This window comes from Typha latifolia, chromosome 6 (genome assembly GCF_019914945.1).
Source record: "Typha latifolia isolate L0001 chromosome 6, TyphaL0001v2, whole genome shotgun sequence".
Classification (NCBI taxonomy): Eukaryota; Viridiplantae; Streptophyta; class Magnoliopsida; order Poales; family Typhaceae; genus Typha; species Typha latifolia.
In genome coordinates this window covers 11,288,733-11,302,684 of record NC_133091.1, presented here as the reverse complement: position 1 = coordinate 11,302,684, position 13,952 = coordinate 11,288,733, and the positions used below count along the sequence as shown (strand labels likewise).

At 36.5% G+C, this 13,952-nt stretch overlaps 3 protein-coding genes across 5 annotated transcripts; 2 read left to right on the top strand and 1 right to left on the bottom strand.

Annotated features, from left to right (window-relative positions):
- The first annotated feature begins 406 nt into the window (after positions 1–406).
- LOC140791311 (UDP-xylose transporter 3-like) lies at positions 407–4,752 on the top strand. Its single transcript, XM_073141823.1, has 7 exons — positions 407–912; positions 1,771–1,955; positions 2,418–2,485; positions 3,012–3,144; positions 3,346–3,507; positions 3,589–3,861; positions 4,316–4,752. The coding sequence occupies exons 1-7, from the start codon at positions 792–794 to the stop codon at positions 4,430–4,432; spliced, it is 1,059 nt and encodes a 352-aa protein (XP_072997924.1). The 5' UTR covers positions 407–791; the 3' UTR covers positions 4,433–4,752.
- Positions 4,753–5,217: 465 nt separating this feature from the next.
- Positions 5,218–7,951, top strand: LOC140790206 (superoxide dismutase [Mn], mitochondrial-like). 2 transcript variants are annotated; one of them, XM_073140174.1, is made up of 6 exons: positions 5,218–5,650; positions 6,234–6,280; positions 6,386–6,511; positions 6,614–6,670; positions 7,151–7,228; positions 7,708–7,951. In XM_073140174.1, the coding sequence occupies exons 1-6, from the start codon at positions 5,323–5,325 to the stop codon at positions 7,798–7,800; spliced, it is 729 nt and encodes a 242-aa protein (XP_072996275.1). In that variant the 5' UTR covers positions 5,218–5,322; the 3' UTR covers positions 7,801–7,951. The 2 variants fall into 2 exon arrangements, with proteins under 2 accessions (XP_072996275.1, XP_072996276.1); XM_073140175.1 differs by lacking the exon at positions 7,151–7,228 and having other exon boundaries at positions 5,267–5,650.
- A 1,117-nt stretch (positions 7,952–9,068) lies between these two features.
- Positions 9,069–13,416, bottom strand: LOC140790196 (uncharacterized). 2 transcript variants are annotated; one of them, XR_012109329.1, is made up of 7 exons: positions 12,712–13,416; positions 11,818–12,018; positions 11,637–11,736; positions 10,330–10,533; positions 10,174–10,236; positions 9,744–9,953; positions 9,388–9,583 (listed from the first exon to the last, which is right to left on the bottom strand). XR_012109329.1 is itself a non-coding variant. In XM_073140163.1 (6 exons), exons 1-6 carry the CDS (start codon positions 13,365–13,367, stop codon positions 9,846–9,848), a joined length of 1,332 nt encoding a protein of 443 aa, XP_072996264.1. In that variant the 5' UTR covers positions 13,368–13,416; the 3' UTR covers positions 9,069–9,845. The 2 variants fall into 2 exon arrangements, 1 of the variants encoding a protein (XP_072996264.1); XM_073140163.1 differs by having other exon boundaries at positions 9,069–9,953.
- Between the last annotated feature and the right edge of the window lie 536 nt (positions 13,417–13,952).

Below are 13,952 nucleotides of genomic sequence, written 5' to 3'. Positions count from 1 at the left end.
TATTTCCCTTCATTACTTGTGATTTATGATTGTAAAAGGTTTATCCAACTCTACCAAATATGCTTTATAGTTTAATTATTCAAGTTGTTTGAAAAAAAAATATATCATTTGTTTTAATATGACTAATATTAATGTATTTCGTCATGAATTTTTAAGATGCAATCATACAAATGCTTGGATCAATTTAAAAAAATACTAGTAAATGATTCTAAAGTGGTTATTTAGCCCTCTTTTTTTTTTAAAATATTATTCTGTAAGTCGAGATTAAGAAAGGGCTTTAAGGATAATTTTAATTATTTAATTTTAAAATTATTTAAAAGAGTTATAATTTATAAATAAATACCCCTTATGCACCTGCCGATGCTGCCCATTGCACATAAAGAACTGGGGCCCATTACTTTAATCTGTCCCCTAATAACTAATTAGGTACCTAAATAGCTTTCTCCCAAAATTACGTAACCTTTTAATATTTCATTTATTACTATCTAAAATATCCCCAAATTATCTTTTTAGCTGTCATTCTAATTAATTAAAATCACCGTCAAAACCATATAATTGTACGACCAATTCCTCACTCCACTCGCACTCAGACAAAAACCCTTCCACTTCCTCTCTGCACCCCCGCTCGGATCCAAGATTCAATTCTTTTTTCTTCTTTTTTTTGAGAATTTTTGTTAATTTTGATCAAAGTGCACCATTCTTTTGATTTCTTGCTGGACTCGCGTTTGTACTTCGATTTGATTTTGGGATGAGGTGAGTGGAAGTGAGGAGGAGATCGGATTGGAGTGGAGATGGGCGAAGGGGAGAGGTTCCAGTTGGGGACGGTTGGGGCGCTAAGCTTGTCGGTGGTGTCGTCAGTTTCGATCGTTATCTGCAATAAAGCGCTCATTAGCTCGCTGGGATTCACATTTGGTGAGAGATCTGATCATTTCTTTTCTTGAATTCCACACATTTTTTCTGTTTTTGTTATAATAGGGGTTTAGAGTAATGCTATTTGTTTGGGTAAGACATCAAATTGGTCGTAACTTGATGATAAAGTGGTATGGTTTAGCCAATCTTTGTTCTTGGCTATTTGTCCTGAAGCATGTAGCCAATGAGAGATATCTCTAACTAGTTAACTTTGCTTATTTCTAGTTTATTTTCTATAGTTCTATTCTTCTAACTCTTATGTTTAATTTCAGCTGAATAGTCGTTTTGTGGTCTGTGGACCTTTCAAAGAGAACCTTTTGTGCTGATACATCTATGTTAGGCAGCAAGAACTAAAAATAGGCATGAGCCCCAAGAAGATTCTGATTCTGATGAGGGATGCTTTTCTGGCAACTATATATACTCTTTTAATACCAATTCACCACCAATTTAAGATAAAAAAAATATTAGTGGCACTGAATGATGTTCATACAGTATATCAATAACATCACTTCAGTAAAAAAAAATCCTAGCAAATGAGGTTAAGAACTCTAGCTCGATGTGTAATTTTGACTTTTGCACTAAACTTCAGTCATGAAAATATCAAAATATCTGTCCTGATGATATGTACACGTGATTCCCTTTCTTTTAATAAAATGACAAAAATATCATCCACAGGAACTTATGGATTTTCTTACCATAATTAAAAGTGTTTCATTGTCTCATACCCATATCATTTTTCCACATTCTGCACCGCATTTACATAGAAGTTGCATTTCTCTATACAAATTTAGTATATTAATCATTTAGCAAGCTGATAAATGTTGAGATAATGATTCTTCTTCTCCAATTTGTGCTTTGCAGCCACTACTTTGACAAGCTGGCATCTCCTAGTTACATTCTGCTCTCTTCATGTGGCATTATGGATGAAACTATTTGAACACAAGCCATTTGATGCGAGGACAGTTATCAGCTTTGGAATACTCAACGGTATCTCTATTGGTCTATTGAATTTGAGCCTTGGTTTTAACTCGGTTGGGTTTTACCAGGTGCACATCTTTTCTTATGCTTGTACTGGATACCCGCATACCATTTTTCATATGTATTATTTTCTATTTCTTCCTCATCATATTGGCAACTATTAAATAAATCTTACCTATTTTGCATCAAAGAATTTCACGACCAAATGCAGTTATTTGTGTAACTTTTACTTTGTGCCAGTCTACTCTAGTAGGAGATACAATGTAATTGGCTTCTTCTTGCTTTATCTTTTCTTCTTATTACTTTATAATTTACACTGGAATGTGGGAGCACATCAATTGCGAATCATCCTTTAGTCCTATGCTCTTGGAAAACAATAAGTAGCATAATAATTGTGATTTTATATGACTTACATCAGATCAACCATTATATGCCTCTTTCTAGTTGTAACCCTTGCAGTATAATTCTAATGAATTTGAACTTAACGATAATCCTCTTTGGGTCATTTCTAAATTTACTTTCTATTTCAGATGACAAAGCTGGCTATAATTCCTTGCACTGTTCTGTTGGAGACTCTTTTCTTCCTGAAAAAGTTCAGGTCTGTATTCCATTCATCTTGATATTGCTTAGGTTTGATTATTTTGAACAACCAATTTTGACTGAGAGCTTCTTAACTTCATTTTCCAAGCAATTTATTTCATGTTAATTTTTCTATTACCTCAGAACCAATTTTCAGGAATAGATGTTCCAATCCTAGAGTTGAATGATAAATAAATAATTAAATGAAGGGCTGTTACTTATCAAACTATAAGACTTCATCCACAGTCAATTGTATAAAGAATAGCTTGCTACCTTTCTAATGTCGTCCCTCGATAGACCTGAACATAACCGTGTAACATATTAGCTGAAAGCAAACTGACACTGACTGTATTATAGATATTCGGTGGGGGGTGCATGTATATACGGCAAGGAGCAGTATATGTTTTTCCTCTCTCTTTTTTCCCATACTGATACCTTGTAATAATACCACCTTGTTGGGATTACCCACATCAAGTTCATGCTGATTCCTCTATACAAATTCAGTCAATTTATTTGATATATTGTTCTTTCACTTGTCAATGCAGTAGGAAAATTCAGCTCTCACTTGGCGTGCTCCTTATGGGTGTTGGTGTTGCGACTGTGACAGACCTGCAACTCAATGTTCTGGGATCTGTATTATCTCTGCTTGCAGTTGTTACAACGTGCATAGCTCAAATTGTATCCTTAATTATGATGGCAAATTTTACAATTAAATCATCAAAGTTAAAGAAGAAATGCCAAGTCTTCACATTAGGAGTTTCCACTAGATGTGCTCTTGCATTAAGGTGTAGAAACCTGTTTTCGAAATTTGAGGGATATTATTATGCATCAATCTATCTGAAGTATGTGTACAGTTATTTATCCTTAACCAGTTCTCAGATGACAAACACTATTCAGAAAAAGTTTAAGGTATCTTCAACCCAACTGCTTTATCAGTCATGCCCTTATCAAGCATTAACCCTACTTGTCACCGGCCCATTTCTTGATGGCTTCTTAACAAACAAAAATGTCTTTGCTTTCCAGTATACACCGCAAGTTCTGGTGAGTAGTGAATAATGAGAAATTTCTCTTTTTTTCCCCTGCTTTATGGCTAAAAGTTCTAACTTTATTGCTTGGCTGCAGTGTTTCATTGTGCTGTCATGCCTCATATCAGTTTCGGTTAACTTCAGTACATTTCTTGTAATTGGAAAGACGTCTCCTGTCACTTATCAAGTCTTAGGTCATCTCAAAACATGCCTTGTACTGGCGTTCGGCTATGTTTTACTTCATGATCCATTTAGCTGGAGAAATATACTTGGAATTTTAATTGCATTGATTGGGATGGTCTCATATTCATATTTCTGCACATCTGAGAGCCAGCAAAAATCTAGTGAAGCATCTGCTCAAATATCACAGGTACACTGACTGAAATTTCTCATAGAATTCATCACTTTTGGTTTTATTTCTACAATATATACTTACAGATTATTATTCAACAATCCGACCAACTGTTTTAGTTGTAAAGAACCTATCTACAAACAGTATTTTCAAATCTCATACTTGTTGCACCTGAATTCAGGACCTCTTGTTTATTATGACAAAGAAATTTGCATAACCTAGAATATATTTCTTCATTAAAATGGAAAATAATTGAAATTATTGATCACATGTAGAATAAGGTGTCTATTTTAAACACATTGAATTACTCCAATATGCAAACTATTAAAACAAAATACTCCTCAACTACACAAATTCTTTGAACTAAAGATGTATAGTTAAAGATGATCTGTGCAAGAAACTGAATCTCATGACAGGCCTCTCATGTTTACTTGCTAATCTGTTTGCTTCTCTTTTTATGCTTATATCGCAGGTAAAAGAAAGTGAGTTGCAACCTCTGATCAACATCGAAAATGGATCGGACATAGTTATTGATGGTGTTGCTCCAAAAGCTGCAGCGTGGAAGGCGAACAAAGACTTACATGCATGAAATTCATCCTGGTTGACATGATCATGTGCAAATATAATTTCGTGCCACATCATTATAGGGTTCTGATGATGACCCTATCTGCTTTACAAAATCAACTTAGTTGCCAGGCATATCGTTATTATGTATTCCCATTGCAATTTAGCTATTACTCCAACTGGATAGTAAAGAATCTCATTCCTAAGGGGAATTGCTCCTCGTTGCATCTTCATTTAATATGCAAGAAATGAATGTATTGTATATGTATTCTTCTTCCTGGTTATTATTTACTGTATCAATACACGTGATAATATAATCCATATCTGTTCATATTCCATCAAGAAGCCATGTATATGTTCCAGAGAATTACCTTGCCAGCAAATTCTGTTCAATATTATGCATCAAGGAACACATTGTGAACTGATGCAAATTAATAAGTTATGTTGCATAATTACGTCTTTGCGCTCGCACTAGCTAATATTTCTAGCAGTTGCGTTTCGCCTGCTGATAAGTTGAGCTTTTATACCTTTGAGGTGTAGGGATTTTTTATTGGACAATATATTATGCAGCAATGAAGTTATCAAATATAAATATACCAAAGTTATATGGACCTCTCAGTTTACGAGCTAAATCTTGTTTAAACCTAGTTAATCTCGAGTTTATGTACAAAATTAGCGACTTCATGGACGGCACGGAATCACCTACTGGCTACAGACTACATCCCATATTGCATGAAAATGACGTTATTTACTTGGCGGCTGATGATTGGCTCTTAAGCCTGGATGATAGCAAATTTCTGCTACTGGATCTGCAAACGATCTGCTACACTCTGTTCCGCCGCCGTATAAAAGACTGACGGCTTCGCTGTTCCTAAAGTGGGTAGCATTCCGCTCCTCTTCTCGACCCGGTCGGCCATGGCTTTTCGAACCCTCTCTTCTAAGAAGACCCTAACCCTAACCCAAACTCTAGTCCTAGGGCTTCGTCAACCTTCTTCCTCCGGCAATCGAGGGCTCCGTCATGGCCGTGGCCTCGTCACCTTCACGCTTCCGGATCTTCCCTATGACTACGGAGCGCTGGAGCCGGTCATTAGTGGGGAGATCATGACGCTCCACCACCAGAAGCACCACCATACCTACATCACCAACTACAACAAGGCCCTCGAGCAGCTCGACGCCGCCATGGCCAAGGGGGATACCCCCAGAGTCGTGCAACTCCAGAGCGCCATCAAGTTTAACGGTGGAGGTTCGTGGGTTTATAACTTTCTTGTTGTTATTGGTTTCTTGGATCTTGGATTTTGGATTGGGGATTTTTCTGGATGATCATGTATGGAGTTGTCTTATTGGGTTTCTCGAGTTTTCTGATGGATGCCTGTTGATTGATATTTCTTTCCTGTAAGAGTTGCAAGATTTTGGAGAATCACCAAATTTTGTTTGATTAAAGCGAGTTCTGCCAAGTTTAACGGTGAGGGTTTGTGCGTTTATTAATCATATGGCCTCGATTGATTTCTTGGTAATTTGATTTCGAAGTTTGGAGGAGAAACGTATATGGAGTCGTTTGATTGAATTCATCGAGTTTTGCTGATTGTTGAATCGATCGATATCTCCTTAATTTTGTGGGGTTCTTCGAGATTCGGAGTTCTAACAAAAAATTTCAATCGGGCAGCTTTCATCAGAGGTTGTTTAAGGAAATGATCATTTGATATGGTCGTTCCTGCCTATTGCATTTGTAGTTCTTAGCATTGCTCAAAGGATTCAGAATTGGGCATCTCTTGATGTCTGATAGGTCTTTCTCTGAGCCAAGTAGCTAACATGATATATTACCTCAGGACATGTCAACCACTCAATCTTCTGGAAAAATCTCAGCCCCATCAGTGTAAGCTTCACCTAATACTTTTGCAATTTCCTTATTTTGTTGGATTATCATCATTTTGGGCAGGCAATTATGAAATAATCTACCAGAGCGAGCCTAATTTTACAGGAGGGTGGGGGTGAGCCACCACATGCTGCACTAGGTTGGGCAATCGATGAGGATTTTGGTTCATTGGAGGTTCTTATCCAGAAAATGAATGCAGAAGGTGCTGCTCTTCAAGGATCTGGATGGGTGGTGAGTTTGTCAGGCCAACTACAATGCCCTTCTGGTTACAAATTTATATCTAATCTTCATCTTAGTGCATGTCTCACGAATGCTTTCCTACGCTTGGAACAGTGGTTAGCTTTTGATAAGGAGATGAAGAAACTGAAAGTTGAAACTACTGCTAATCAGGTACTTGATATATTTATTTGAACAAGATTTCTTTTCAAACCAATTCATTATTTGTTTATTGTATTCTAAATGTGAACAATTTATTATTTCTTGTCACTATTTTATTTATGCTATCCATTCATTTTATACTTGTTAACTAGCTTTTATAGTATCTTTTATATTTTATATTTGAACATTCTTTTTTACTCCCCTGTGCTAGAGATATTTTAATATGCCCCCATTAACTTAAATTGTAGAGGTTTTAATTTTTAGGATATGGGTTATAGATGGCATAACATGATTTGAACCCATGCAGTACCCTTATTGGTTTTGAACTTGAACTCCAATAAAGTATATGTGCATTATTTCTCTAGTAGTTGTCTTTCTAGTCACTCGAACTCTGTGCCTGTGCAACATTGAATGCACATACATCCATATATTTTGTACTTGACAACAAGCTGTAATCAAATACATGAGATGTCTGGCTACTACTTCCCCCAGGATCCTCTAGTGACGAAAGGTGCAAACTTGGTTCCTTTGCTCGGTATAGATGTATGGGAGCACGCATACTACCTTCAGGTAAATTATGTTGCCATTTGAAAGTTGAAACTTCATCTATGTTTATTCTGTGAGTTGGGTTTATCATTTCTATTTCTCTCTCCACAAAAGAATTATTCACTTGTTTAGTTCAAATTATTGGATGATAAATCAGTACTGGACGCACTTGGCTTAACATAGGGAACCCAACAGTCAGTACTGGATTTTGTAGTTCAAATGGAGCAACAATCATAGAACAATTTTTGTAGAAGAAATTGATGTTAGACTTATCTTTCGATATATGATGCTTTTCCTTTGCTTATATTCTATATAGAACTGTCTATGTGCAACTGGAAGATTGGTAAATTCTGAGCCAATTCACTTAATGAAACGTAGTTGCACTTATCTTAATGTTCTCGTTGCAAATTTAAAATATGTTCTTTGAATTATCTTCTACATGCTCTCTTAGTTCTTTTTTTCCCTTTTCTTTTTAATTGCTATTGAATTCCTGGTTTCTGTAGTACAAGAATGTAAAACCAGACTACCTGAAGAACATATGGAAGGTTATGAATTGGAAATACGCCGGCGAAGTGTACGCGAATGAGACTGCGTGACGTGCCATCTAATGTGAGTTGTCTCTCTTCATGTAGTTTTGTAAGGGAACTTTCTGTATCTAATAAATAATGAGACCTTTCCGAGCACGGATGGATGCTTTGCTTGTTTTACTGTATCTAATAACGAAGCCCGTAGAAGTTTCAGCCCCCATCTCTGTTTTCTTATAATTTGTTCTTCTACTGCTTCCTTTTCACCTTTCCTATGCCATTTTCTATGCCAAGTGGTGTACGTCTTTGACAGATTCCGGCTGTTCTCGAACCGACCAGCCTGACAGCCTGCACGAGTCACTACTAATGAAAGGCGACAAGCAGACTCCACGTGTCGCTCAGAAATAATTGAGGGGTTTGTGTGCTTATCTCAAATTCCTCTAATTTTGCATGGGATCCTCTTCTGTCTGGATCACTATTCCCTCTTTCTTTCTTTCTTTCTTTCTCTTTTAAAGTAAATAATTTTATTAGTTATCACGATTATAAAATGTACCGCTCTCTTAGAATTGGATGCCAAAAGTTCTAGCGGATCGCATCGTTATCTTAATCAAGTACACCTATATTTTAAGATACCTTAATTTGTCAATCAATCAACAGTTCGATTGGCATCTTTATTGGTGAGTAATTTTATAATTTTAATAATTATGAGTTAGTGTATTAATATCATCCACAGTTGAAGTCCACAGACAGAGGCTTTAGTTTCACTCTTCAAAATATGGAATCTGACTTAATTGCCTTTCTAACCCTCCCAATAAGAATCAAGGCTTGCTGGAAGGTAGTAAGACTATTATTTTAGTACCTTTTTATATATATTTTAAGTTCTTCATAATGTAATTATTTTTAAAAAGTGAGTAATTATAGTTTTAAAAACTCGTAAGGTTGCAACCATTTTAAAACTTTTTTGGAGAGATTTAAAATGGACGAGACAATGAAAGGGGTATAACTATTACTTTGATAAATATGTATATTTTTAAGAAAATATGAGTGCATATCATACAAATACAATTACAAATGTAGGTCATTTTAGACCCATATAAAACCTATTAGTAAATTACATTAAATAATAAATTTTTAACTTTTCCACTAGTGCGTACGGCTAATTTTTCCAAAAGTTTTTTTTTAAACTTTTGTGCGCGACGAACTCTTTCAAAAAAAGCATGTACGTTTTTAAAGAGAGGGAAAGAGGAGGAAAAACGTTAAGACATAAAATTAATAAATTTAAGTTATATCAACAGTTATATTTAAATCAATTGGAATTTATATTAGAAATTTTATTTTATTTTATTTTTTATTTGTTAGAGTGAACTTAGTTAAAAAAGATACAAGTTGTTATTAACTTGGCTAGGGGTTGGCTAGGGGTTGGCTACGGGTTTTGACCAAGTTGAAGGATCCCTCTGAACTCAAATCAAACAAAGCTTATTAAGGATATTTTTACTATTTTTTATTACTTTAATATCAACTTTATATATTAAAGTTGAAATTATATCTCCCTTTTTACTATTAAAAATTAAATATTTCTTTTAGAATTGGCATTGTTCTAAAAGGGAACCTAAAAGTATGTGTGTGCCTTTTTGGAAGTAATGCATTTTTAACCACATATAATAATAATAATAATAATTGATAACATTTACCAAAATATATAATATTTGTTCTTAATTTAATAGTTTAATGCATCCAAGAAAAATATAAATTCTGGGGAAACTAAAATAATAGCTTTGAGTGGAAGTTGGCGGCCTTCACATTTCTTTCTATAAATGGAGACATCCCGAATCTAAGTTTGGTCGTTCTTGAAGAGCTGCATGCATAGCAACCAATTACGAACCCCACACCATCTATATTATAAGGACTATAGTATAAGGACTGCTCATGTGTGCTAGATTCAAATCTGCTTTTTTTGGCTAAGCGCTTCAATTGTCTACGAAGGATAGGATAGGATAGAGGGAGGGGTGGGTTACCTTATGCAGAAGCCGCGCCTAGAGTGAGCTTTCAGTTCTGTACGGCACAACTCCACAATCCCATCTACTTTTGATGGTCCCGCCTTCCAAGTTCCTGAATAGTCATCTCCAATGTCCATATCTCAAAGCAATCTGAATGCAGGTAGCCATCGGGCAATTTGTCTTGATAGCATTGGATTCAATATGGGACCTGCAAGCAGCATACCCTTCCTACAAACAATTCCGCATGGTTATTTCTTTTCATTGGCAACTAGGTAAATTGATACAGAGGACTCATTGTAAAATTCAATCTAAATGGATGCATGTATGGGATAGCTTTGCATGACAGAATCATACCTTGCCATCTCTTACTGATTATTTAAATGTACGGGCAGTGAAAAACACTCTGCAATGCATTAAAAAGGTGAATCTAGATGGAGAGGATGATTACCTTTTGCAAGGTATCAATAATGATGCTGATGGCTGGAGAATTCAGTTTTGCTCTGCTAGCAATCTGCAAATAGGAATATAACATATATTGATAGAAGAGCATGGAGGTTAAAAAAATCAATGGAAAGGGCAAAACAAAAGTGATGCTTAGTAGGACCTCGTCAATTTTGATGTATCCAGGAGGCAATTGAGGGTCACTTTCATCGATCATTCGATTTAGAAGCTTCATTAAATCAACATCTTTCCTGTCAGTGTGTGCCCATCCCCATTCCTCAGCTAACTGTAGCATTTCAGCTACAAATGCAGGATCATGAAGAGGACCAATCCAGAGAGGACCTGAGACACTTACAGAGCTAGAAACCTACATGAAACAATAATCAGGAATTGAAGGTTATCTATGCTAAATCAACTGACAATCTGAGGATTTGAACCTATAGTTACTTCAAATGTTTAATTCTGTTTAATAAAAAAATTGACACATGATTCTTTCGAATGTTTAATTCTGTTGAATAAAATTTTACTTCAAATGCTTTATTTATGTTTATTATGACACACGGTTCTGCAAACTTAATAAATTGCAGAGGTGATACAGTTACAACCACATTCTGTTGAAGAGTACAAAATAAAGTAATCAATCCCCATGATAGATTTTTCAAATTTACACTTTATAATTCAAACACTTCTGCAATTTGATTCTCTACAATTAACAAGGAAGAGGAATAAGTTCTTCTCAATATAGAATTCTCAACAATAGGAGATTTGATGTCAAGAATGTTGACTATTTGATTGCACTAAGTTGTGGAAGTCTTTACAGAGGGAAAAGAAAATAGTCCCTTGTACAAACATAATCAGCAACCTCTTTACAACATCTAGGCCCTGCATGACACTACGAGCTAAGGTGTGGTTAAAAGTGAGTACAAGAAATCTAACATAAAAGAAAGTGTGCTGCTTTTGGCTGGGATAGAATGGAGTTCAGAATTTATGAAGAGGGATTTAAACGAACATCTGCAAATAGAGAAGGAATGAAATTGCCAGTAGATACCAGCGCTAACAGAGACAATCACACAGTTTAATGATTTCATGTCACATCCAACAATTCAAGTTGATCAAATATACTGATAATTCTGATAAACTACTTAGGGATTATCACATTATGGCCTCTGATCTGTTGTCTATTTCCACGTGCCCTGTCTCATCTTTAGAACTATGAAAAGCCTCTCACCCTCCTGATGGTGTTAAAAGAAAAACATTAAAAGATCATCTTACTCTCAACTTTCCTTTAAAATAAGAGTCAAATGGTCTCTAAAGAGCCTAAAATTGATCGCCTAACACATATGAAATTTTTTAACGAAAAAACCTAACAGAGAACGGAAGTTTTCTTTTAGTCAAAGAAGTCTATGATAAAATGGACAATAGTTTAAAAGGCCGAGATGTAATTATTCATAAAAGTATATGCATATATACCTCTCCGTTTCTACAAGGGCAGGAAACCTGCCCGAGTTCATCCCAGGAATAAGTTTGAGAGTGTCCACATATGCTGCAATAGCTTATGAAGCCATAACGGCTGCAAAAGATCAGAAAGAAATATGATGTTATGTTGGTATAATTGATTATGACAATAAACAACAAGCTTATGAGGTATCACCTGACATCATGATTCTTTCCGTAATCCACCTGTAGCATCACTCTGAATATAGGTCCATGATATGAGTAGTATGAGAAAAGTGGTGATATGTGAAAACCTAAAGCAGCTGCTTCCCGCAAGACACCACCTATAAGCATTCGCAAACCAACCTCATTCGAATATGGCATTGGTCGAACATATGCTCCATATGAAGCTAAAGAACTAGAAGGGAAGAAGAAGTTACATACACGATGATAGAAACACACTTACTAAATTAGCAACCCATCTGTGGTACACAAAGTCAGTATATTTTCAAGCACATAAAGGAGATGCACAAAAACGATACAAATAAAAAGGCTAAGGACGTGATGAACTTAACAACATTTGGAAGAGGTGCTGCTCAGCAGTTTCCTACTAGTTGTCTCTATTGCACCAACCTTTCCATTGAGAAGATTAAAGACCAAAACTGAATTGATGTAATATCATCAGAACTAACCCCCCAACCCCAAGCTCCAGATACACACCAAATAACCCTAAAGACACACATGCTTAACAAAGAAAATAACAGAAGAATGAGAAGGAAATAATCTATCATTCCCAAGAGCATGTAGCTCCATTTCTATTTTCCTTTTTCTGCTCTTGATATGATGAACTACTTCAAACGATCAACAATGTTTTCCCACAGTCAAACATGCCATAAAATGGAACAGCAATTCAAATCAAGCCCAGTTAGGTTATAATTCAAGTTTATCTTGTACTTAGAAGTCAAGAACATAACCCATTTGCATTTTCCGCTGGTTTTAAGATTTGAGAATAAATACATGATACCTCCCTATTTCATCAACAGACTAAAGCAAGAAATGCATTTAATCCAAATATAGCAAATAATGTGACCAAATAAAACTTCACGCTCACCAGGTAGGCCGATGCCCTCCTGATGATCTCCCATCCGTCGACGTAACATAAAGCAATCCTCCAATCTTAGCCGCCGTGATCGCTGATCTCAAGAACACGGAATCGCTCCCGAACGAGTCCACATCCACCAAATCAAAGAAATTCCTACGGAGATAGCACTCAGCGAGAACCCTATTCGCGTCAAGATGAGTAACAACCCACCTCCTCTCTCCCGACGCATCGAAACGTGGCTCTCCAGAGAGGTTGGCGAGGATGAGGGAGTTGTTTCCCTCGAAGGCGTCGTTCGCCCAGACGAAGTCCGCGACGCCATGCGACAGGTACCGGAGGGAGCGGACGCCGCAGCCGCACATGGCGTCGAGAACGCGGAGGCCCGACGAGGAGGGGCGGCGGTGGCGGTGGACTGCGGCTGCGAGAACTCCGAGGTCTCGGCCTGCCGCGCTCTCCCGGCGGAAGAAGGAGTCGCCGGTGTCGAACGCAACGCCTCGCTCCACCTCCACCGAGCATGTTACGATTAATGTGCGCCGACGGCGGTGGCTACTACTACTGGTTCTTGGATGGGGAGGGTTAGGGTTAGGGTTAGGATTAGGGTTAGGATTTGGGAGGTGGGGCGAGAGAGGAAGAGGTGATAGGGTTTTGAAAGTGAAGAGAGCGGTCATTGTGGAGACGAAAGAGAAAGATGACCTCAAAGAAATGTATTCAGATAATCCATTCAGCTATCAAGAAAGAAATATTTTTACTGTAACCCGTCGGGCTTGCTTAATAGCTACAGTGTACTGGATTATCTCGTCAGCCCATCAAGAATAGAGACCCATATTTTTCACAACCAGTTTCTATTTGCTAGATATTTTGGCATAAAGAATCAATACTAAATCTATTGCAAAAAAAAGTGTCTCAACAATAATTAAGCGATCTTATATTTCCTAAACAATAAAGAAAACATATAAAAAAATTCACAAAAGCTAAGACACTGTGTTTGGTGAGTAACTACATACTATTTCAATTTTCTTGCTTTTCTATTATCCATTAGTGACTCCATAGAGAGTACTTATTTAAAAAGAATTATCATATGACAAAGATCAATTATAATGTGATTCCATTTAAATTTGTGACGGTAGGTACCATCCATGGCATTCTAAATGCTTGGAGGAGTTCTCACTTTGTTACCATTTCATTCGACTAGTAAAATCTTCTGTTAGATGGAAGGTCTAGTAGAGAATTTTCATTTCTATTAAACAAAAGCT

What these genes read in the sequence shown, in the direction of transcription:
- LOC140791311 (XM_073141823.1), top strand. Translation starts at nt 792, where the DNA reads ATGGGCGAAGGGGAGAGGTTCCAGTTGGGGACGGTTGGGGCGCTAAGC. An exon ending in ACTCGGTTGGGTTTTACCAG is followed by an intron (nt 1,956 to 2,417) that starts GTGCACATCTTT and finishes TTTCTATTTCAG; the next exon opens with ATGACAAAGCTGGCTATAAT. An exon ending in AGTATACACCGCAAGTTCTG is followed by an intron (nt 3,508 to 3,588) that starts GTGAGTAGTGAA and finishes GCTTGGCTGCAG; the next exon opens with TGTTTCATTGTGCTGTCATG.
- LOC140790206 (XM_073140174.1), top strand. Translation starts at nt 5,323, where the DNA reads ATGGCTTTTCGAACCCTCTCTTCTAAGAAGACCCTAACCCTAACCCAA. An exon ending in CATCAAGTTTAACGGTGGAG is followed by an intron (nt 5,651 to 6,233) that starts GTTCGTGGGTTT and finishes ATATTACCTCAG; the next exon opens with GACATGTCAACCACTCAATC. An exon ending in TTGAAACTACTGCTAATCAG is followed by an intron (nt 6,671 to 7,150) that starts GTACTTGATATA and finishes TACTTCCCCCAG; the next exon opens with GATCCTCTAGTGACGAAAGG.
- LOC140790196 (XM_073140163.1), bottom strand. Translation starts at nt 13,367, where the DNA reads ATGACCGCTCTCTTCACTTTCAAAACCCTATCACCTCTTCCTCTCTCG. An exon ending in GGAGGGCATCGGCCTACCTG is followed by an intron (nt 12,019 to 12,711) that starts GTGAGCGTGAAG and finishes CTTCCCTTCTAG; the next exon opens with TTCTTTAGCTTCATATGGAG. An exon ending in GGAAAGAATCATGATGTCAG is followed by an intron (nt 11,737 to 11,817) that starts GTGATACCTCAT and finishes GATCTTTTGCAG; the next exon opens with CCGTTATGGCTTCATAAGCT.